The 25,047-nt window shown below is 34.0% G+C and overlaps 1 protein-coding gene and 1 pseudogene across 2 annotated transcripts in view; one reads left to right on the top strand and one right to left on the bottom strand.

Moving 5' to 3' along the window:
- Positions 1-25,047, top strand: part of ZMYM4 (zinc finger MYM-type containing 4) — a 130,708-nt gene that overhangs the window by 74,344 nt on the left and 31,317 nt on the right. The window contains exons 3-11 of one of the 2 annotated variants that reach the window (XM_054571948.1): positions 8,446-8,967; positions 10,618-10,679; positions 11,033-11,203; positions 15,263-15,325; positions 17,882-17,966; positions 18,205-18,460; positions 22,480-22,654; positions 22,761-22,973; positions 24,555-24,705. In XM_054571948.1, the coding sequence (XP_054427923.1) occupies positions 8,446-8,967; positions 10,618-10,679; positions 11,033-11,203; positions 15,263-15,325; positions 17,882-17,966; positions 18,205-18,460; positions 22,480-22,654; positions 22,761-22,973; positions 24,555-24,705 (1,698 nt within the window). The remainder of the gene's footprint in view (positions 1-8,445; positions 8,968-10,617; positions 10,680-11,032; positions 11,204-15,262; positions 15,326-17,881; positions 17,967-18,204; positions 18,461-22,479; positions 22,655-22,760; positions 22,974-24,554; positions 24,706-25,047) is intronic. The other variant, XM_054571949.1, reaches the window with a different exon arrangement.
- LOC129069425 (mitotic spindle assembly checkpoint protein MAD2A-like) lies at positions 5,494-6,129 on the bottom strand (annotated as a pseudogene).

Genomic DNA, 25,047 nt, shown 5'->3' on the forward strand with positions numbered 1-25,047 from the left:
AATGTCTTTATTTAGATTTTTCATTTTTCTTAGTGTTTTGTAGCTTTCAGAATACAGGTCTTATGCATATTTGTCATCCCTATGTATTTTAAATTTTTAGGCTATTATAAATGGAAATTAAAAAATTAAATTTGAGGTATAATGTATAGATATTAAAATTAATTATATTAAAAAATTTGTTTTGCATTAAAATTTTGTTTTATTGTTGTTCAATTACAGTTGTCCCTATTTTCCCCCCATTGCTCTGTCCTGCGCTGACCACACTCCCTCCCACATTAGCCCTCCTCTCTTATCCCCCATTGTCTCATCCATGGGTCCTTTATATACATGTTCCTTGACTTGACCCTTCCCCTTCTTTCCCATGTTATCGCTCTGCTCCCTCCCCTCTGTTCACTGTCAATTTGTTCTTTATTTCTATGTCTGGTTCTGTTTTCCTCTCTTGTTTGTTTTATTAAGTTCCACTTATACGTGAGATCATATGGTATTTGTCTCTCACCTCCTGGCTTATTTCACTTAGCATAATACTTTCTAGTTCCATCCATGTTGTCGTAAAGGGTAGGAGTTCTTTCTTCTGTGTAGTATTCCATTATGTAAATATACCACAGTTTTTTGATCGACTATTTACTCATGAGCATTTAGGCTGTTTCCAACACTTGGCTATTGTAAATAATACTTCTATGAAGATTGGGGTATATAGGTTCTTTTGACTTGGTATTTCAGGATTCTTAGGGTGTATTCCCAGCAGTGGAATTGCCAGGTCAAAAGGCAGTTCCATTTTTAGTTTTTTGAGGAAGTTCCATACTGTTTTCCACAGAGGCTGCACCAGTCTGGATTCTCACCAACAGTGTACTAAGGTTCCCTTTTCTGCACCTTGTCAGCACTTGTTTGTTGATCTGTTTATGATGGCTGTTCTGACTGTATGAAGTGGTATCTCATTGTGATTTTAATTTGCATCTCTTGATGGCTAGTGATGCTGAACATCCTTTCATATGTCTATTGGCCCTCTGTATATCCTTCTTAGAGAAGTGTCTGTTCAGGTCCTTCGCCTTTTTTTTTAATTGGATTGTGTGTCTTCTGGAGTGGAGTCGTGTGAGTTCTTTCTATATTATGGAGATCAAACCCTTGCCCAAGGTATCATTGGCAAATACATTTTCCCATAAAGTTGGTTCCATTTTCATGTTGCTAATTTTTCTTTAACTGTGCAGAACCTTTTTAATTTGATGGCAGTCCTGTTTGTTTATTTTTTTTTCCTTTATATCCTATGCTCTAGGGGACATATCAGTGAAAATACTGCTGTGAATTTTATGGTGTCATGAATTATTTAAGCCTTTTATCCATCTTGAATTTATTTTGGTGTAACGTGTAAGTTGGTGAAATTTCTTTTTTTTTTTTAAATGTAGCTGTCCAGCTCGCCCAACAGCATTTGTTGAAGAGGCTATTTTTCCTCCATTTTATGCTCCTGCACCCTTTGTTGAATATTGATTGACCATGGAGACATGGGTTTATTTCTGGGCTCTCTATTCTGTTCCATCGATCTATGTGTCTGTTCTTATGCCAGTACCAGACTGTTTTGATTACAGTAGCATTGTAATATAGTTTGATATCAGGTATTGTGATCTCTCCTATTTTGTCGTTCTTTCTCAGCATTGCTGAGGCTATTTGGGGTTGTTTATGGTTCCATATAAATTTTTGAAATGTTTGTTCTATATCTGTGAAATATGTCATTGGTATTTTAATAGGGATTGCATTGAATCTATAAATTGCTTTGGGTAGTATGGACATTTTGATGATGTTAATTTTTCCAGTCCATGAACATGGTATATGCATCCATTTATTTGTGTCTTCCTTAATTTCTTTTCTTCAATGTTGTATAGTTTTCTGAGTACAGGTCTTTTACCTCCTTGGTTAGGTTTATTCCTACGTACTTTATTTTTCTTGTTGCTATAGCAAGTGGGATGTTTTTCCCTGATTTTTGATTCTGATATTTCATTGTTGGTGTACAAAAATGCGTTTGATTTTTTTTTAACATCTTATTTATTTTTATAGAGAGAGGGGAAAGGAGGGAGATAGAGAGCAAGAGAAACATCAATGTCTGGTTTCCTCTCACGTGCCCTCTACTGGAGACCTGGCCCGCAACTCTTTGGTTCACAGGCCGATGCTCAATCCACTGAGCCACACCAGGCAGGGCTGATTGCTGAATATTGACTTTGCATCCTGCTATAATTTTGCAAAATGCACTTACTACGTTGAGTAGTGTTTTGGTGAAGTAGTGTTTTGGTTATGTACACTATCATGTCATCTGCAAAAAGTGACAGTTTTACTTTTTCCTGTCCAATTTGAATCTCTTTTATTTATTTTTCTTGTCTGATTGCTGTGGCTAGAACTTCCAATATTGTGTTGAATAGAAGTGATGAAAGTGGACATCCTTGTCTTGTCCTTGGTGGGTCCTTCCCTCCAGCTGGTTGGCTGACAGTTACTCCACCCACCACGTCTTGTATGCTGCTGTGTATGTGCTGCCAGAACAAAACTGCAAAGCCCAGGAAACAAACCCACACCCTCAGAAATAACTCCCACCCTCAATCCCACAATCAACAGCAAATGAAACAGTATTATTAAGAGTGTAAAGAGATTAAGACTATTATAAGGAAGGAGAGTGAATGTGAAATGATCTACTGAAAGAAAAATGATTTTGAGAGGGTGATGGAGGAGCACTAGTAAGAATAGCGAATCAGAGAAAGGTGAAGAGAGAAAGTAAAACTTACATTATAAATAAAAAAGGGAATGAAGAAGGTAGAATAGAGTGAGTAAAGGGAAGTGCATAGTATTAGCTTTAAACAAATTAAAAGAAAATAATATAAAATAAATTGAGAGAAAGAAAAAGGGGAAAAAGTAAAAAAAAATAATAAAATGATAGGAACCAAATTGAAGATAAAGATTCACTGTAGCACTATCAGCAACAAATCAGCTAAAATTAATATTGGTTGAATGGGAATAAGAGGGGGAAAAAGAAAGAAAAGCTGAAGAGCTGTCTAGAGGAAAGGAAGGTGATTATGAGATGATAACAAGGGGAGGGAATTCTAAGGGTGAGGAATGAAAACTGGGCTAAGAGGTAAAAATAAAAATTTGAGATGAAAAGAAAAAAAAGGAAAAAAGGATGAAAGAGAATTATAAAAAGAAAGAAAATAGGCTAAGACAGGGCAATATTAAAATTTGAGACAAAAAAAGAGTAGGAGAGGGGAATGGTAAAAATTGGAGATTTGAAATTCAACATTAGTGAAGATCTAGAGATAAATTGAAAAAATGCAACAACTACTACTCTGTCCACAGTCAATGAGCAAAGATTGCTAAAGGTGGAGAGAGAATGCAAGTATTTTAAGAGAGGGAAAAAAGAAGGTGAGATGACAATTGACAAGAAAATTGGTTTTCAGAGGCAGAGTTGGGGAGAAAAGTAAGAGTGTGGAATGGAAAGAAGTTGTAACAAGAGAAAATTTAAAACGAAAATAATAAGAGGAAAGAAGATAAAATTGGGTAAACGAAGGCAGGGCAAGATATGTGAATTGAAATAAACTATAGTGTAAAATCTAGTGATTTAATATGCACAAACTTGGAGAACAAGAAATGAATGTTAAAAAGCCATACAAGAAAGAAAATATCTCAAATCATGAAGAAGACTATGGTGGATTTCATCTGGTATCTTCCACTGTTTTTTTTTTCTGGAACTGCCTCTGGTTTTGTCAGATGGTGACCCCATCTGGCCTTAGGCAGCCTGTTGGAAACTACCAGGGATCTACTGTGTGGCTTGACTCCTTCAGTTGCTAATCTAGTCACTCTGCACCAAGCAGTCAGGTTTAAGCACCACAGGGCAAAGCGGAGTCCCTCCTGGGGTGGGAGTATTGCTTCCCCTCAGACTACTGCCACTCAGAGGAGCGTGGCCTGCCTGAGCAATATAGCTGCTGCCATATGGGGGATGACTTGGCACCAGGATCAACTAGCAGCTACTCTCTCAGTTCTCTCCCCAAAACCTCTGTCCCCAGTCTCCTTAAGCGTCTCCAGTCTACTCTGCCTCTCCCTTGGCTGGAGCTTAGGATAAGTGGCTGCAAATGAAAATTTATACATTGGCCCTTTAAACATCTCTTTGCATCTCCAGCTGCCTGTCTCTGGCAGAGAGCAACCCAGAAGCTTCTCTCCTGGCTGTTATCTGTGTACTTTTTGGGCTTTGGTGCTGTAGGCTGGGGATCCCAGTTTAGGATTTAGACCCCACACTTATCAGGGGGATCTAACCAGCCATTTAAATATTCCTCTGGTGCTTTAGCTGCCACCTGTGTGGGCTCTCGTACAGCCCTCTAGCTTCTCCACTGCACTCCCTACCAGTCAGGTTGTGCTGAAGCTGATTCTTCTGTCTGTTGGTGGTTATATAGTTTCTCTCTTGATATTATTGAGTTGTTTGTTCTGGGTGATTTCTCCACAACTTCGTTTTAATTCCAGATTGGCCTTGGGAGGAGGTCAGTGTGACTTCCACTCACTCCTCTGCCATCTTATCTCCTCCAATTACATATTTTGAATTTAAATGTAGAAATTTTGAATTTTGCTAGCAGTATTACTTTTTTGTATATTCTAATTTGCTGTGAAACCTAGATTAAACTGCTGACCACATGAAAAACATTCTTTCCATTCATTAAACAGTTACTTTGCACATGCTATGTGATCTGGTATTAAGGATAAACCTGTTGTATAGAGAAGCCTCTGACCCTGAACTTCAGTTGCTTATAGTCTGGTAGATTTATCACACGGTGTGTGTATGGTAATGTCTTCTTTTTTTATTTTCTTCCTAACTTCTTGTTACGAGAATTTTTTTAAAAATATGCACATTTAACTTTATCATTGTCATTTAAAACTTGATTTTATAAAACAAAAAGACACTTTTAAGAATTCTGTATCACTGAAGCTTAAACAGAAACAGCGATAGCTTTCTAAGTGTAAATTATATACATTAAATCAAATAATTGGAGTTTTTTTCAATATAGAAACTATACAGATAAAATATGTGTCAAAAGGACCAACTAGCAATATTTTGTTATTGTGGATTATCAGTTACCTTAGGACCTAAACAAAGATTCTGAATATTCTGATTTCTTTTGCTGTGTTTTATATTTACCTATATTCTGAGTCAGGCTACTTGATCAAAAGGTCTGGTTTATGAACGCATTTATCTTTTTAGCAGAAGGTTTTCTATCTAATTACCACCTTCAGAGAAATCGAAATTTCAGTGCTGATGTAATCTTCCAATTCCCCTTTGAAAAGTATGCAAAAAATTACATCACCTCTGTGGAAAGTCAGACAAGTACCAGAAAATGGAACAATTATGTACAGTTTAAAGTATAATGTTAGTTTTCCCCATCTAAAAATTAATCAGTGAAAAATAACATGAATTATAGTAGAATTGATTTCCAAAAATGCACATTTGAGAATTGCATTATTGTTCTCAGTTCATCTTCATTCATGGGCAGGGATTTTGTAGACCACCATACTGTTCACTTTGTGGATTTTAGTAGCAAAGGAATACAGATGGACTTGGCTCAGAAATGGTAATGAACTGTGGTCCCAAACTCTTCCTCCTTTTCCAAAGGTACAACCAAATCTTTGTCTATAGATTAGCAGCAGATTGAGTGAACAAGAAATGTAAAATAGTGGCAGAAATGTCACTGTAGCTGAGTTCTGTCTGTTCAATGAGCAGATTTCATCTTGAATAGCTTTCTGAGACTTTTCTCTGGGTGTACTGTCATCTTTGGCATTCTTGTCACATTCAGTATCAAACTGCCATCTTCAAGGACCTCACCACTTTCGAAATTCAAGATGAATACTGCCAGTTTCTGAACTGAACACTTGTTTTACCCATCTTTTAGTTGTTCCGCCACATTATTTAGGAATTTAATGAGCTCAGGATCAGTAGTTAAAAAGCAAGGCAAGTCTGTATTTCTGCACTCGAGTAAAGGTTTCAGAGGGATAAATTCCATGCTGATAAAAAATTCTGTTGATGCCAAATGAGAAGAACTCAGCCATTTTTTCAGTGCTCCCATGCAGGGTGATGTCCTGCGCCCTGGAGAGCTGCGGTGCCGTGGCCGGGCCCATAGCCACAGTGCCTGCCCACCCCACACGGCAACCACAGCTCCTGCCACTTGTTTCAGAAGTATTACGAGAATTTTTAAATAAACAGAACAATGGAAAGAATAGTAAAATGAATAGCTGTAACACTGTGTGATGCCTTCCCTCCCTGCTTCTTTCCTGTGGCATACCATGAGAAATTAAGTTGTAGATATTTCTAAGATTTTATATCTGTTTCAATTATTTGTTAAGTAAAAATGGTGATTATTTCCTCTAATTGTCTGTGTTTCTAATTCTGTGAGGAGGGGGGATTATCATAGTACTTACCACACAGTGGTTTCCTAATAAATACAGGGTGGGGCAGAAAGTAGGTTTACAGTTCTGAGTATGCAAAACATGGTTTATTATTGTGTTATTAGTTAGTGTATTTTTTCCATATGAACAACTGTGAACCTACTTTTGCCCTACCCTGTCTGTATGTGCTGAATGAATGAGTACTTTAGGCAGTGGGGACCTGTTGAAGGGTTTTAAAGGAAAGTATAATACAAAATGATTTATCATTTAGAAAGATAATTTTTTTTTTAATCTAGGAGGGCAACTTGACACTTTCATTTGGACCCTGTATCAGTTAGGACTTGATTATAAGTAGTAAGTAATTCAGCTCAAATCAACTTAAAAAGAAGAATTTATCCTGGATCATAGAACGCAGGGAGTGATTTGAAGAACTAACCACATTGAAGGTTTCATGTGGGCTTCAGAGAGAAATAAAAGCAAGGCTGTTGTTGGTGCCACTAATATTTATATTGTTTGCTTCGCTGTTTGTTTTTATCAGTTCCAATTTGGCAGCTTATGGACCAATTAAATGTGGTTCTTCAGGGTTAGGGTTTGTAAAGATATGGTTGCTTCTTAGATAACTATGTGGATTTAATACACTGTCAGCAGGAAGAGATGTGGGTGTTAGAATGGTTCCAAGTAGAGGAGATGGATTTGGAGAATTTGTCCAGGGGGAAGGAGAACTGGAGTGCTTCTCTTTTTCTGTCTTGATCATACTTCTGGTTTGGTGATACTGTTAATCAAATGAGGGAAATACAAGAAGCATATGCTTGAAATGGAAACAGGATGAGTTTGATTTTAGAGGTACTAAGTTGGAGGTCCCTACAGGGGACTTATAAGAATATAGACATCTGACCCTTGGGTCTAAGCTAAAGTGCTTAGGAAGTTAATCGCAAAAGTCAAGGCTGTGGTGGTGAATAAAATAGTCCAAGTGTATAAAATGAGAAGGGAACTAGAATCTTGGAGGAAAGCTGATACTGAATGTATAAAGGAAGAGGAAGAATATGAAATGAATTAATAGACCAATTAGAAAGGTAGGAAGAAACATAGTGTCACAGAAACTGAAGGAATTTTATCCAGGAGGGATATGCCATGTAATGGGTTTGCTGCACAAATCCTAATGGATTTGACCATTAGGAGATCATTGGTGATTTTCATGAGAGCATTTCAAATGTAAAATTGGGAACCAGATTACATGTGTTCAGCGGATTAAGATGAAGTAGAAACAAACCAATGTAGGCTTTTTTTTTTTTCCCTAGAAGTTTGACTGTGAAGGAAAGGTAAATGAGGGCATGAGAAATACAAGGCCTGAAGGGTTTTTTTTGTTTGTTTATTTTGGAATGAGAGAGACTTGAGCACATAGTTTTGACCAGTAAACAGTTTTTAAAATTTATTCTAGCTAGGATAAATTTTATCTTTATGTTTAAATGGTAGTATCGTAAACATTAACTCTTGTGTTTATTAGAGTTAATGCAGAGAAATTGGGACTCTGAGACCACAGACCTGGGTTCTAATATCAGGTCCCCAGAATAACCACTATAGTAATTATAATTATCACTTTTATTTTCCCTTTTATGTGTCAGTCACTCTGCTGGTAGGTCCTTCATATACACTACCATTAATCCTCACCATAAATTAATTTCCAAGGTCAGTATTATACTGCTTTATAAAGAAACCTGAGAGTTTACTTCTAAGGATCACAGATTTTCAGTGATCATGCTATGATTCCAACACAGGTATGTCTGATCCTGAAGTAGGTACTATTTTCTATATCACATTGCCTTTATTCCTAACTAAAAATAGTTTCTCAAGTTTTAAGTCCCTGTTTCCTGATCTGTCAAATAGGGATAATCAAATCTGTCAAACTTACCTCAAAGTGTTAATTGAATACTGCAATAATATCTATATTTTATTTGGAAAGAAAAATATTTGTTTAAATAGCAGACAGGCCTTATAAATGTGGTCAACTTTAGCATTATCGTTTGTCTAAACAGTATTTTACTTTTTAAGGTGGTGGTATCATGGATACAGAAATGTCTGAAGATATAGACCACAACTTAACTCCTACCCTTGACAGCATGTCTTATGGAATGCCGAATCAAACAGGATCTGAAAATTCATTGCTGGATGAAGATGATTATTTTTTGAACTCTGGGGATCTTGCAGGAATTCCAGTCGTTGGTAGTGACAATGAGGATGAACAGGATTTTAGTTCAAAGGACAATCTTGCTTCTTCAGTTCATACTGATGATAGCTTGGAAGTAGAGAGAAGAGTCTCACAGCATGAATCAGACAATGAAAATGAAATACAGATTCAAAATAAATTAAAAAAAGACTTTCCCAAACAGTTTGATCAGGTTTCTGTCTTTAAATCAATACCGAAAGATTTTAGTCTAGTAAGAGAAAACAGCAAAGAGACATTTTCTGGAAAGGAGAAAAATAGAGACCTAACTTATGAACGTGAAAAACAGTTGGACAAACCCCATAAAGAATTGGATTCAAGGTTGAAAAGCAGTTTTTTTGATAAAGCAGGTAATAATTGTTGGAATAGAGCAATACAACAATAAATAACAACATACTTAAAATAATACAACTTTTATTACTTCCCATGCTAAGTGAAGTGGGAACAGTTAAATTCGTTGTAAGCTTGTCATTTTTCTTTTATCCTTGTTCTTTGCAGAGTGAATTTCTCCCCATAACTTTTGGTAATGGTATAAATGGTTGAAAAATAGCTCTAAACCTCATTTCTCCCTCCCCTGATTGCAATTTTTTGATGAGAAAGCAAGATACTCAAATCACCTGTTCATTTTCTTTGATTGAACATTGGAACCTGAAGTTGGATTTAACTTCTTTGTGCTGTAAGCACTAATTCAGACTGCTGTCCCACCAAATTAGGGAGGATTTTTCTTTTTGATAACATTTCTATTTTATGTTTTAGAAGTTTCTTGAGACTCTTCTTGAGCCTCTTGCTCAGTGTACCCTATACTTTAGCTCTACTTTCATTCTTGAGTATATCATATATTTTCCTCATGCCTCCGTTTTCTCTTATTGTTCCATTTGCCTGATGCCATTTTCTCTCTTTGTATATATGCCTGTAAAAGTACTTTTATCCAGCACTGCTTAACTCATAAACCTCTTCTACTCTGTAGTCATCCCTAACCTTTCTGCATCAAGAATGAATTTTTCCTTATCTGTATTTTCATAGCACCTTGTTCATATCATTATTTATAGTCCATATCACACATTATTATAGTTCTATATTTGTTTCTGCCTTACATACTGATGTAGGAGTTTATTGAGGGTCAGTGTGTATCTGATTCATCTTTGTATTCTTGGATATAGTGAAAATAGTAATGTTTCAATAAATGTTCAGTAGATGTGAGGGAAAGTAAGGTATAATTTACCAACCCTTACATTTCTTCTGACAATACTAGGAAAAATATAGTAGAAAGAATAAATCAGTATTGTTAAAAACAACAATTAACTTAAGTATCCATTTCTTAGAAGGCTGTGCAAGAGTATGCTATATTATTCAGTAGGTATTTTTAGTATTTCCTATAGAGATATTGAATATTATGAGGGTACTTATCTTCAAGAATCATAATGTCTAGTATTAAAAGGGACAAGTAAAGTATTAGAAGTGTCAGTGACCAGTTGAATAGCGTAAGATTTAATTTATAATTAAAGACAGTAGTGGGAGAGGTTGTCATAAGCCAGTACGTGAAGATTTCCTTCAAATAACTGAAACAGTGTTTTAGGTATTCTTAGAGATGATTTTTAACTTACTGGCCAGGAATGGATTTATAGAGAGGTGAATTTTTGAACTGAGCTGAGTCTGGAAGACTATAAAGATTTGGATAGACAGAGGGGATTTGCAATGATAACAAGCAGAAATGGGAAAGAAAAAACACAACTAATTTTTAGAGCATAGTGAATAAAGTAACCACTTTATTTAGGTTTGAGCAAGGAAAAGCATGAGATGAGGCTGAAAGTTAGGTGGGGCCAGATTGTTTACTTTGAATGAAACTACCTTTGGGTGTTTTCTTGGGACCCATTTCATGCTAATGAGCATCTTTGTTGGAAAAGAGAGGTGATTATCAAATGATAGCTTTTTAGGTCACTCTTTATAAGATTTATTATTCATATACATATGTTTGTTTTGTTTTGTTTTTCTTTCAATAGCTAATCAAGTTGAAGAAACATTACATACTCATTTACCACAAACCCCAGAAACAAACTTTAGGGTAAGTTTTCAGTGTGTATGTAGAATGCTGTAACTGTGGCAAGTGTCAAAGTTTTCTCTATGTCACTTTCTAAACTGTAACTATATGTAGTAGGCGGAGCGCTGAATTTTTTTTTTTAATTTGCTTTATTATTTTGGAAAGGACATCTTTGGAGATGTTCTAAGAAGTCTTAGCTCTTAGATTCTATTTGTATTTGATATTTAGACATATTTCACATTTACTTTTAGCCACAGGGACTCTAATGACTGTCCGTAGAATTCTTCATATCCAGTAAGTTTTTCTTTGGGTGTTGAACCTGAAGAGGAATAATTCTAAAATCTGAATATTTATTAATCCTTTATATTGTGTTTTAGGACTCCAGCTATCCATTTGCCAATAAAGAATCCATTGGTTCGGAACTGGGGAATTCCTTTGCATCAAATATTAGAATTAAAGAAGAACCTTTGGATGATGAGTATGACAAAGCAATGGCACCACAGCAGGGACTACTAGACAAAATTAAAGATGAACCTGACAATGCTCAAGTAAACATTTCACCTTTTTTTTCTTCCCTACTTTTCCTTTCACACATTAATTATTCATTTGGGAGCGGAAGTTGTTGATTAAGAAGTGAAGTAGTTTGTTGACAGGATGAGAGGAGGATTCTTTAATGAAGTTTGAGGCAATTTGAATTATCTTGTGAGAATAATGCTGAGGAATCAACAAGAGTAATATTATATGTTTCCTGAGTAGTAATTAAGGTTTTTAATCTACTTTGTTTCTAAATACCACTGTTCTCTGGGTTTTACAATTTCAGTGCAGAATTAGGGAAAGTGTGAGTCTTCGAGGATTAGAACTTGGTACAGAAGACAGGGCTGAAGGTTCATGAGTTTATGGTTTGATTGAGTTTGTGCAGATACTGTTAATGAAGTACAGTAATGAAGTAATGGATTTAAGTGTTTTTCAGGAGGGAGTAATGGACAGGCTATCTTTGGAAGGGTTAGTTGATTGAAGAACCAGTTCATTGGATCAGTGACTAGAAGGTAAAGAAGGCTTTGATAGATGATAGGGGACAGACCAAATTGGGGATCTGTGGAGTAATAAGGATTAGGATAGAAGTCTGCTATTTTAGTGTAGTTCTGGATGTAAAAGTCAGAGGTCATGTAAGGCAGCAAAGTTATTCATGCAGCTAATGATGTTACAGTGGTTGGGATGGAAGAAATTAAATCAGGCACTGTAATTGTCTTGGAATGTAGGAAGGGGAACAAGGGATGAATATACAGTAGCAACAATTATTTGAGGGTGATCTGTGTTTTATACAGATCACATTAATTCAGAGGCTGAGAAAGTAAAGATAGTATGAATTAGCTATTTCTTTGAAATGACAGTTGATATGGAGACAACTTGTCTTTCCATATCTTCCTGTTATACTAGAGGGTTTGACAATGTAAGACTTCTGTGTAGATTTTTTTCATTCAGATGTCTTTGAGCAGGATTCCTCAGCTTCAGCACTATTACATTTTGGACCAGATAATTCTTTGTTGTGAAGGGCTGTCCTGTGCTTGTAGGACGTTTAGCAGTATCTTTGTCATCTACTTATTAGATGCCTGTAGCAATCCGCACCCCCACCAGATGTCTCCAGATGATACCAAATGTTTCCTGGGGTTGGGGAATCATCTGTTATTGAGAACCACTCTTTCAGAGTAAGGAGATAGAAGAATAGGTGATTTATAGATGTAGGTGATTTGTAGGGTCAGATTGTTGTTCATTTAAGCAAGAATTTCATGATGCCCCATGGGAGGTAGCTTTATAGAGTAGTGATGATAAAACCATAGGAGCTGGATGGGTATGATTGTAAAGGGCTACAAAGAAGATGGTAGAGAAGGAACATTAAAATATTTGAATAGAAGGTAGATTGAAAGCATGTTTAATAAAAGCAGGCAATGGAGATCTTGGGATACCTGAATTAGGGATAAAGAAATGTCCTGACATTTAGAGAAAATTCACATGGAAGGGTATGCCTCAGAAAAGTACAACCACATATGTATACAGGACACATGTCCTGTCTCTTCGTACACCCCGTGTGGACATGGGAAATCCATAAGAAATCATAATGATGGTGAGGTACCAGAGGCATCCTGTTCTCACTTTACGTGAGTCAGTGACACTTTTCTTGAGATAAAAGGTAGTTACAGCAAAGACCTAATACATTGGGGAAGAGGGCATTGGGAAGGATTATTTGTACTACTGTTCTGAAAAATAATCAGAGGTTCTAGTTGCTGGTGAATACTATAAGATAGAACTGTCAGCATAAAGAAACACCTGCGTTTTTATATTGTATTCAGAATGTAATGTGTTACAAAACGTTGGATATGAAATTTCATCATGATTATGGGCAAGAATTTTCCCAAAGGCTCTCACCACCTGATTGATTGGACTTTTGAGAACCAAGTAGGAATGTGTGTAGGTCCTGCACACAAGGTCCAGAGGCATTCTTCACCCTGACCCTACAATAAGGCATCTCAGCGTGTGAGTGGGTAAAGCTTCTTTTCTCTGAGAAGTCCTCTTTATTAGCTACACCAGTCTTGTAGGAGCAGACTTTTGAGAATTCTTCCTAGATATCTCTCGGGAGATCTCATGTTAAACTATGGTTCTTTCTTTTCCCTCCCCTTCTCTCCTATTTTCCCACCTCTCCCTATTCCTCCCTCCTCCCCTTCCCTCCCAGCCTCCTTTCCCTTCTTCATTGTCCTGTTCTTTCAGGTATTTCTTCCCCATGACCGTTGGAAATCTGTATTCCTTGCTTTTCAGTACTGCCTAATGCTTTATCACTCATTAATTTCCCATAGACTGGAAAAGGGAGTTTCAATGTATTATTTTCTTAAAATAAAACAGTTCTATTAATATGAGGCTCATAAATACTGATAGATTTTGCTTTTGACCATTAATTACTAGTAGCTCTTCTCATGGTTTAGTAAGATCATAGCTTTAGTTCATGGCACTGTGTCAAAACCTCCTTTGGCTTTTCTCTTTGCTTAACTTGTAGTTTTGCTTTCAGCTCACTCCCTAATTCTCCTTCTTACACGATTCATTTTAGTTTTAATTTCTTTACTTTCCTATATCAATCACTAAAGTACTGAAATGTGTGTATATAAATTTCTCTACTTCTAGTTATTTGCTCTTGATTATTCTGTTATGATTTTCTGGTTTTATTAGTTGTCATCTTCCTGTCTCTGTTACTGGCATAACATCATTTGGCCTCTTAGTTTCATTTCTTTATTCAGATCCCATTGCATGTCACCATAATATTTTCTGTAATATTTTTACAGTTACAGATCCTTTTATGTGTACTATGTTGGTTCATCCTCTTATTTCAGAAGGCCAGAGTACATGATACTAACTACATTTGTAGATGATGAAACTGAGATTCATAGAGGTTAAGTTAGTTACTCAAGGAGCTAATCTGGGGCCATAATTAGGTTCTTACTATTACTAGTCTACCAATCTTTTTTATAAATAAGTTGTTTAATTTTTAAAAAAAGCCTAGAAAGGTTTTAAAATACAAACTTTTAAGAGCTAGAGAACTTATTTTTCCTTTTCCCTTTTTCAATAGGTCCTAAAAGCTGGAAATTCAGTAAATGTTACATTAAAATCATGATTTTTTTTCTTTTTGCTCAGAATAAAAGGAGAGCTAATCTACAGTCTTTCATTGCAAGAAATGGATTAGAATGAGAAAGCAAATTAATTGTCACAGTAGTAAGCCATATAGTCTTGGAAATTAGAATGCAGTAATTAAATGTAAGGGCTATTTTTAGTTATACCTAGTGTACTTGGCTATAGGAACTGGGTTCTTCATTTCTAAAATACTTTCTTGGGATACTGATATGGATCTTCTTTTTTGGTAAACAAAAAGAAGTTAAAGATATTGGTAAAGGAGTTTGTTTTTGTTTTGTTTTGACACCTAGTTTTCTGTTTCTGAAAGCTTTTGGGTTATCAGATTTTTACTCCCAAGTTATTTAGTCATTGATTTGTTATTAATGTTTGTAAACTTAGCCATTGTCAGGTGATTCTTAATAAACATGATTCTACCTTGAAGGCATTGTGGGGTGTGTAAACAAGGTACTTAAGATGTATACTTACTTTACTATATTACATAAGTAATACGTTCTTGAGACTTATGGAATGTATCAGAAGTCTGAATAATTGTCCCTGACAATGAGCAAGAGAGCTGATGGAAGCCATTAAAGTGTGCCAGTTTTTTCTGAGATTAAAATTTTTTTTTCTTACTTTAAATTTGCATTATACTATATAACAGGAATATCAGGACTGGTTAATATTAGAAGATCTTTTAATATATAACTTCACCAACAGGTCAGGTAATACTATATATATAGATATATAGATGCCAGAAGACATCTCATGTAATTCACTATGCATTTCTTACAATAGATACTCTCTTGATCATGGTAAGGAAATATCTACTTCAGATCAATAACAGTCATTGAATTTAAAACTAAAATGATGGAAATCTACTGTTTATAATTACTAAAAGAACACAAATTACTGATTCTGCATTATTGTTTAACTCTTGTTGGATTTCGACCCAGTACATGTTAAAGAAATTAGAAGAAATAATGGAAAAGGGGAGACAAAATTATCGTCATTTGCTGGTAAGGATCTTTATTAGAGAATTAGTAGAATTCATGAAAGTTTAGTGAAGTAGCTAGTTGAATGTTAATTAAATAAAAGATAGCTATAGTCTGTAGATCAGTCTCTTCCCAGTTAGGTAGTATGATGAAAAGATACACTGTTGCCTATAGCAAAGCAACTAAACTGTATTATGTCAGATAAAAGACAACTTGAATGAATGTTATGACTTTTTTAAAAAGTAAGATATCAGTTATTCCTAATTAAGGTATAGTTTTGATACAATTTTGATGAGATTATCAATAGTTTCTAATGTTTTAAAGAGTAAATAGGCATGCACGCACACGTTACACATGATCTAAAAAATAGATTGATAGTGGCAAATTCTATTAATTGGTTAAACATCCCATGGTTATTTTCATTAGAAGAGTGTGGTTTCATAAGGTTAGTCAGGCTAATGATAGAAAAAAAGAGATTGCCACTAAAGAGACATTTTTAAAGGAATTTGATATATTGATGGTGAATGGAAAGAATTAACCAGCTATTCAGAGAAATAAAAAGAAAAATGCTTATTATACATCAATCTAAATAAATCCCAGATGTAGTTAAAGCAGGGTTTGGCAAAATACCAATAATGGGCCAAATCCAGCCTGCCCTCTGTGGGCAAAAAAAAAAAACCTCTGGGTTTTTATTTTGTTTTTGCACAGTTTTTGTAAATAAAGTTTTATTGGAGCATTGCCACATTCATTCATTTACATATTATCTCTGGATGCTTTTACTCTATTAGGGCAGAGTGGAGTGGTTCTGACAGTATGGCCTACAAAGTTGAAAATATTTAGTATCTGGCCCTTTGCAGATAAATTTTGTTAGCCTCTGGATTAAAGGACTATATTACAAACAATAAAACCATGTTCTTACTGTTTTATTGTGGAAGTAGAACTTTGTTAGAAGGAATCATAAAGGTAAAAATGTCAGCTTTTTGGTATAAAAATGGAAGTTTCAGTACATGAAATTTTAACACAAAGTACATGTTGAGAAAAAGTCGATAACAAGATGCTACAGAGAGCTAATATTGTTACATTATAGTATTTTTCTGGAAACACCAGTGGGCAGAAGACTTTTAATGGTTTTTTTCCCACAAATTACTAGAATAAATGTAATTAAGTTTTTTTAAACAATATGTCATTGTGTATCAAGGACCTTTGCTATGTACCTGTTTACCTAGGTATTCCATTGTAAGGATCCTTTTTTTAGGAGTTAATGCTAAAAATGAGACTATGAGTATTTACCAAGATGTTTCAATCATGGAATTACTGATGAAACCAAGTGTGTGGAAACAAATGAACCAACATGGGGTTGAAGTTATATAATCTCAGTGCAACACAGGGCCATCAAATTGGATGGGGCCCGAGTCCAAAGGAAAAATCAGTAATACTGATTCTGTCATTACTTATTTGAAGTTTTGGTAGTATGTTTGTCATGGATTTTTGCATTTTTGATTAAAAAAATATTGAGTTAATATTCTTTTATCTTGACTACTGAGATTTTTGATGTTTTAATTTTATGCCTGAGGCAAGTGCCTCACTCACTTCACCCCAATCTCTTTCCTGTGTAATCTCTATTAAAATATATCGATATTTCTCAAACTTGAGTAATGTGCAGATACCCCTAACCACAGAGAAAGGGGATATGTTGGAGTTACAGAGAATTCCAAGAGTAAGAGGTCTTGCAGAATTTTGCAAATTTCATTGTGATAAACAATGAATTAATCTACCACTTTGAGGTTTCACAGTATAATAATATTAAGTGTAAAAGCAAACAACAGCACTGAAAACTTATAACTCAGTTATATGTGGTTATTTATGATTTGAAACATGCTTACATTTACTAAACATGTCATTGAAATAAAAACACAGTTTGAAAAAAAATATCCTTTCAGAATTCTGAGACTCCCTATCTGTAGACCTCAAGGACTCTTGGACTCCAATTTAAAAAACACTGATATTTAGCCACTATAGGTTATTTTGGGATGCTACCTAATGATATGCAAATGCTCAGTTGATTCAAGTGATCAGAAAATCTTTATAATGTATATTAAGTATAATTACAACCATGTAAAGAAATAAAACCTCTGAATACAGGAGGGGAAAAGACTGGAAAGAAGTATACCAAAAGAATAACAGTGGTTGTTTTTGGGTGATAGAAATATAAATAGAATGTTTTTCCTATTTCTACTTGTCTAAATTTTGCATAGTAAGTGTATATTACTTTTGTAATAGGTAACCAGCAACTTAAAATACTGGAATTAAATGTTAAAGAATTTTCAAAAATAATTTGCAAATATCTAGTAGTACTATAGACTAAGACGTTAGCTGCCTTTAACATACTCCCTTATAGCGATTATATTTTTTGTTGTTATTTTCCATTAATGGTAATGTAGTAAATAAACATTTTCCACCCCTATATAGCAGTAGTAAACTGTCTTCAATGTCTGGATTTCTTTGGATACATTGTATTTATTCTTTCCTCTATGTATTTATTTATTATTTTCTCTCTCTCTCTCTCTCTCTTTTTTTAAGGAGTTTAGTCATGGCCAACCGCAAAAAACTCAAGAGGGGGAACTGAAAATTAGTGCTGTGTTTTCAGTCAGTGGCAGTCCTCTTGGTAAGAAACAGAACTGAATGAATTATATTTATTTATTCTGATCAATATGAGTGAGAAGAAGTATCTGCTTGTATTAGTACACTAGGCAGTTCTCTCTGCCTTATTAGAATGGCTTTAATTGTGTGTTGCGTAAGTAGTATTGGGTTTCAAGACTAGTTCTAGAAGAGAAAGAAAGATGAATACTTAAAATTCGTGGTAAAAGTAAAACATTTTTCTTGCTTTTTTTTCTTCTTTTAAGCTCCACAGTTGACTACTGGCTTTCAGCCTCCTCTGGCGTCATCTGGCATGAATAAAATGCTTCCTTCAGTTCCAGCCACAGCTGTTCGAGTTTCCTGTTCTGGTTGTAAAAAAATCCTGCAGAAGGGGCAAACTGCTTATCAGAGGAAAGGGTCTACACAGCTTTTCTGCTCTACACTGTGCCTCACTGGATATACGGTTCCACCTGCCCGTCCGCCGCCTCCTCCCACCAAGAAAACTTGTTCAAGTTGCTCTAAGTATAGCAGAATTCTAAATTATCTTCTTTTTTTCCCGTTTCTTTTAAGATACTTTGTTCTTATCTGTGCTGTTTAATTTTCTACATTTCCGTGGGTTTTTTTGAGAAATACCACATTATTTAGTACCAACAAATAACTTGTTGCTTTCATTCTTTCTGGATGCCAGGTACTCTGCTTTCTTTTAACTTTAATTATGTACTTCTTATATATTAGAGATGATTTTGAAACCAACCTTTTCATCCTTGTTAGTTAAGATGCTTTATAAATCAAAAGGTATACCATTTCAGGGGTATTATATGGCCACAATATTTCGGTTGTAATTTAGGCGATAGATACTTAAATCCAACAAATGTTTATATTTCCTATTACATAATTGGAATTCATTTAATAATACTACTTTAACTGAATTAAAGTATATATATACACACACATTTCTTTAAATGGATTCAAGTATATATTCAAATATAATATAAATACATGTGTATTTATATTTTCAGTGCCTGTAAACTACCTCAGAGGTTCCGTTTCAGTGTTTAACAACAAAAAAGTATATATGACCTTAGAGCTAGTAAGACCATCCTGATGTATTTGAATAATATGAACTAGTGTTGACTAATTTTGTAGGATAATTGATAGAAGCTTTAGTGAGAGAAAGACGAATAATGCTCTTGTTCTGAAACACTTTGGCTTCTATTATTAAGCTGTGCAAACCATAATTTATTAGTGTAGATATTTGTGTGTATAGTTCTCATATGGATGCAGTCCTTTTTCTCTGTCTGGACAGGGAAAAACATACTCCCTCTTCTGGTTCAATTGGAAAAAAGCATATAGACAAGAGACTTAAGATTGAATATGGATAGATGTTTTTCTGGAAGCTAGTCATACACACATCTCTTTCTGTTTAAAGTATAATTAGCAAAAATAGACTTTTTACTTAACACTTGTTTGAATTATGAATCATGCTTTAAAAAATGACTGTGTAATATACCACATATCTAGTATCTATGATACATTAATCATCTGTTTCCAAAATTAAATCAACTTGAAAATTATAATAATAGTCATAGATACTTTTGTCAGAGATTCATGAGTGAACTTCAAAATGACCATAGAAAACTCAGAGAAATTTTAAAATGTGTACCCTTTTTCTTTTTTTAATTTCTTGACTACATACAGGGTGGGGCAAAAGTAGGTTTACAGCTTGTAAGTATGAGAAACACAGCATTTATTCTTGTATTGTTACTATTGTATTCCGTACAAACAACTGTAAACCTACTTTTGCCCCACCCTGTATGTCATTTTCGTTTAAATTTATTGCATCCCTTTGATCTTCAGTGTTTGCCTAGTGTTATCTTGAAACAGGTCATTTTTACCTATATGTCTTATCTATCTTGATCTTATATAATTTAATTATTCTTTAAGATTACATTTTTGGTTTTTTGTTGTTTAATCTTATCCATTCATTTTTCATTTTTTGCAACCTGTCATTCCTTGACTTTTAACTGTTTTACTTCTTCATTCACTTAATATGTTATACTTTTTTTTTTTTAATCCCTTTCATTTGCCCCTTTCACTTTGTTAAGATACTCTTTTCTTGCCTGTTACCTCAGCCTTTTTTTCTTCATTTCTTTCTTTTCCCCCTTCTCATTTTTAGAGTGTACCTTTTTCTTAGCCTCAGTACTCAAACACTCATCAATCTTGTTTTTCTTTGTATGTCATTTCAGTTCCTGAACTACTGCTCCTTCATCTCCTTTTCATCACTTTACCTCTTTTTCTCTCTTATTTACAGTCATTACAGCAGTTTGGGATAATCTGGTTATCTGATTATAAAATTGTTGAATTGGATTATATCTTAAATATTAGGCAATTATGTTCAAAGAATTTAAAAGATTTGCTCAATGTCACAAAGCCGGTTAATTTTGGCACGTGCACTCCCCCCTCCCCAAAGTCCATATAGTTCAACAGATTTTATTTGCAAATCCATCCCTATAAGAAGAATTTCAATTTAATTTGAATAGGTGGAGATAGAAAAGATTTTCATCCTGATAGTTACTGATGTTTTATAGGAGCAGCACTTAGGTTGAAAAAAACTCATTAGTCATTTGGAATAACATTTTTATTTTTCTTAATCTTTTTTAACTATATCTAAGCATCTTGGATTTAACTTAAACTGAATATATTTTGGCTAATCATTAATTTTTAGGTTTCCTTAGTCACAAGGACCTAATGATTTCTTCTTGAAAAATATATTTCAAATCCTACACAAAAGAGGTAAATTGTAGGGTAAGTTAGCAAATACTATTAGAAAGGCTGGATTTCTTAATACAGTGGCACTCAAAGAAATAATTGCTTTGAGACTGTACCATTTCTGAATTCTTACTATCTTAATGAGAGTGCTCCTCATTCTGGCATAACGTGTAATCTACAATTAAGATGTAATGTAATTGGATGCTAAGCATACTGGAGAGCAATGAGAAATACTTCCTTTTTTTTTAATGTTTTATACTTTCATTTCCTTGATTCATACTGTTTTTCATTTTTTATCTCCTTAACCTTTAGAAAATTTCTTTTTAAGGGCCAGCTCAAATGTCATCTTTTGGATAGCTTTCATGACACATAGTGTCTGAAATAACTGTTTCTTTATTTCTGTTTCTGAATAGTACATTATACATATCCTTTCAAAATTTTTACACTACTCTTATATTTTATGAATGCTTCTGTAATGTTACTTTATATGTCATTTGTCCCAGTATACTAGAGCTCCTTGAGTGCATGCTTGCACCATATCTGAACAGAGTTTAGCTAGTGCATACTCAATACAACTACTCAGTAAATACCCTTATAAATGAAATACAGTAAATCTTAATTTAAAATTGAAAAGGCAAAAAAATGCAGTGCAGTCTGGAAGTGTAGAAGATGAGGTATGAAGTTGTATATTGCATCGTAGTGCAATATCGGGTAATCCTTGTGATGATTCCCATTATATTTACTGTTACCTTTTATTGATGCAGAGATATTTGTAATCTTTTCTAAAAAGCACTTTATTAGTATAGTCTATTAAAGATGAAGGATTGTATAGAACACAGTGTTTAAAAACAGATTTTATTTATTTTTTTAGAGAGAGGGGAAGGAAGGGAAAAGAGAGGGAGAGAAACATCGATATTGGAGAGAGATCAGTTGGCTCCCTCTTGCTTGTCCCCAACCATAACCGGGGATCTAGCCCACAACCCAGGCACATGTCCTGACTGGGAATCGAACTGGCACCCTTTCACTTTGAAGGACAATGCCTGATCCACTGAGCCATACCAGTCCGTGCAGAACACAGTTTGTTTACTATTATGTGAGTGTGTACTCATGGGAAAAAGCACTGTTTAGAAAATTTCAAGGTATTTTTTTTAAAATGGCTTTTAAAATGCTTTACACTTTAACTATCTGATAAACTACCGTGTAGGAAGACTGGTTTGTAGTGAGATAAAGGGTGGAGTGGGAGGGAGCCCTAATCAATAGGATTTTAATCTTTTTTGCCTTTGCTACTGATGCCTACAAAGTAAATTATTTAGATATGGGAATGTTCAATGTTATATAATCATGCCAGAATAGACACTGTAGGTTGAAATGTGTTTTTACTTTTAAAAGATAGTGGTTTTCAAAATTTTCAAAGTAGTTTTAAAGAATATTTTGAAAATGCAGAAGAGCCTAGAGAAGAAAAATAAAAACCTAAAATTTCACCTACTAGAGGTAATGAATGATAACTGATGCATATATCCTTTTAATCTGGAAACTCAGTACACTGATTCAACAGTTTTATTCAGTAAGTCTTTATTAGATCCATTTTATAGAGCAGAACGTAAGGATCAAAGCAATTTATCAGTTTATCTAAGAAGAACCAGGTTTTCTGATTTTCAATATCAGCGACCTTTTTCCTGTACTGTAATTGCCTCTGTTTTATTCTATTTAGCTCACAAAAAGGAAAAAAAAGTGAATTGTACTGTCACTTATTTTATTTTTATCACTTTTAGAGACATTTTAAATCCAAAGGATGTGATCAGTGCCCAGTTTGAAAATACCACCATTAGTAAAGATTTTTGCAGCCAGTCATGTTTGTCAACATATGAACTGAAAAGAAAACCTGTGGTTACCATAAATACTAATAGCATTTCAACCAAATGCAGCATGTGTCAGAAGAATGCTGTTGTAAGTCATCTTTTTACTTTATTGAGGGGAGAGGTCTAATGTTTGTGCTTAAAGAACAGCTTTTGATAGTCTGCTTGTTTTTATGTTGTTATTTTTTAATTCCTAGATTCGACATGAAGTTAATTACCAAAATGTGGTACATAAACTTTGCAGTGATGCCTGCTTCTCTAAGTTTCGCTCTGCTAACAACCTCACCATGAACTGCTGTGAGAACTGTGGGGGTTACTGTTACAGTGGCTCTGGACAATGCCACATGCTTCAGATAGAGGGACAGTCTAAGAAGTTCTGTAGTTCAACATGTGTCACAGCATATAAGCAGGTACATAGCCATATTTAATCCTTATGACTTTGTTTATTTCAAGGGTATCTAAATTTTTTGTCAGTATCTATGAAAATGTCACAAAAATAGTAAGGTATTACTATTAGCTTAATTAGTATTTTTATGTACAAATAGTACATTATTGAATGAATGCCTGTTAAAAACTTTATAACAAGAGTTTTATAAGTAGCATATGTTTCTATTCATGCATTTGAAATGCATGTTTTTAGGTATAGCTTTTTATTTCATATCTGATTCATATTGTTGAACAATATTTTGAAAATGTAGAAGAGCACAAAGAAGAAAAATAATACATCTCTCAGAGATACCTAAATCCCATCCTTTTGATGTTATTAGTCTTCTAATCTTTGAAATGTATTTTGATCTACATTTATATATACACACTTTTTTACTTTATAGTGTAAGGTCCAATGCATATGTATTCTTGAAATCAGAGCCATATGATTGAAATTGCAATTCAGAAAATAATAATCTTACCATTAATTGTTTCAAATTTTTTTCTTCCCTCCATGAAGAAAAAATAAATATGAGCTATATATTATTTTGTGAATTTGAGGTTTGTAGAAGATGAATTGAATGAACTCTTCTATGACAGATGTCTAATGCAGTTTTGTACTCAATTTATATTTTGTTAGTAAATTTTCATCAAAAGTTAAATTTTTAAATTGATCAACCCAAATAGAACTTTTTACATTTTAAATTTTACAATGGCTTCCTGTTTGAGTGTGCTTGCTGATAATTCTTTTCTAAGGATAGTGATTTTTATACAGTCAGCCAAAATTAGTGAATTTGATAATGTTGATTGGAAAATTTCATTTAAATTATTCTTAAAACTTTGCAGTCATTCTGGAATTTTAAACATACATTGTTTCATTTATTTCTGATTAATATACAAACACATTAAAAGGGCTTAGCTCCTTTAGGAACTCCTTGTTTTTGCTCTCATGAGGAAAAAAACCGACATTATCTTCATATGTTTTATCTTTGTCCAAATGTTTTCCTGATACTGTATCAAGCACTAAAACTTGACTTGGATTCAGTATTCTATAAGAGAAGGTACAATAAGTTGAAATGTCTTAATTTTAAATTATTACTTAACAATTTAGTCAATACCTGTTAAATTTCTCACATACTAATATATACTGTAGTGTAGACAAACAAATTGGATTTAGATGTAAAGCACATTGCGGTTTGATTCCCAGACTTTGTATTCAAATAGAATTTTACTTTGGGGAAAACAGTTGAACTCCCTGAGTCCATTTTCTTGTCTGTAAATGGATATTATGCTATCTATGTCACTGAGGTGTTTTTAGGTTTATATGAAGTAAGAATGAGAGAGCACCAAGTTTAGAACTTGATGCATTATATAAAACACAAACACAAGACCTGAGAAATGTGTGTGTACTGGGTCTCTTTGTAAAATTTATTTCTGAGAATTGTAATTGTAAAAATTTGAAAGCTACTTATTTAAAATATTTCAAGTGTTAAGTATGAACACTTGAAATTATTCTTTTACTTGTAATTTGGTAAAAAATGAATGTTATTTTATTCTCTTAATAGAAATCAGCCAAAATTACACCATGTGCACTTTGCAAGTCGTTGAGATCCTCAGCAGAAATGATTGAAAATACCAATAGCTTGGGGAAGACAGAGCTTTTCTGTTCTGTTAATTGCTTATCTGCTTACAGAGTTAAAATGGTTACTTCTGCAGGTAATACTGGTTTTGTAAACTCTATAAATATAATCATTGGGAAAAAGTGTGGTTATTGCTTTACTTTTATAGTACAGGTTTTTGACCAAACTTAGTTGACTTTTAAGGCAAATTTAAAATATTTCAGATCTATCTTGTAAAATATCACCTATTACCTGATTGCTTCTTTTGTTTGTTTACTTGATTGCTTACTAGTGCATTCATCCTTACCAAAAGAATTTCATATGGCTTCTTTAATGTATTTCCATATCCACACCTGATTTATTTAAAGACTTATTTATCTTATAGTTTCAGGGTAGACTGACAACTTTAAAAAAATACTTTTAATGTTAAGCTAGTTTC

Source organism: Pteronotus mesoamericanus, unplaced genomic scaffold (genome assembly GCF_021234165.1).
Source record: "Pteronotus mesoamericanus isolate MK-2021 breed Mesoamerican mustached bat unplaced genomic scaffold, CSHL_Meso_final contig_221, whole genome shotgun sequence".
In the NCBI taxonomy this organism is placed as follows: Eukaryota; Metazoa; Chordata; class Mammalia; order Chiroptera; family Mormoopidae; genus Pteronotus; species Pteronotus mesoamericanus.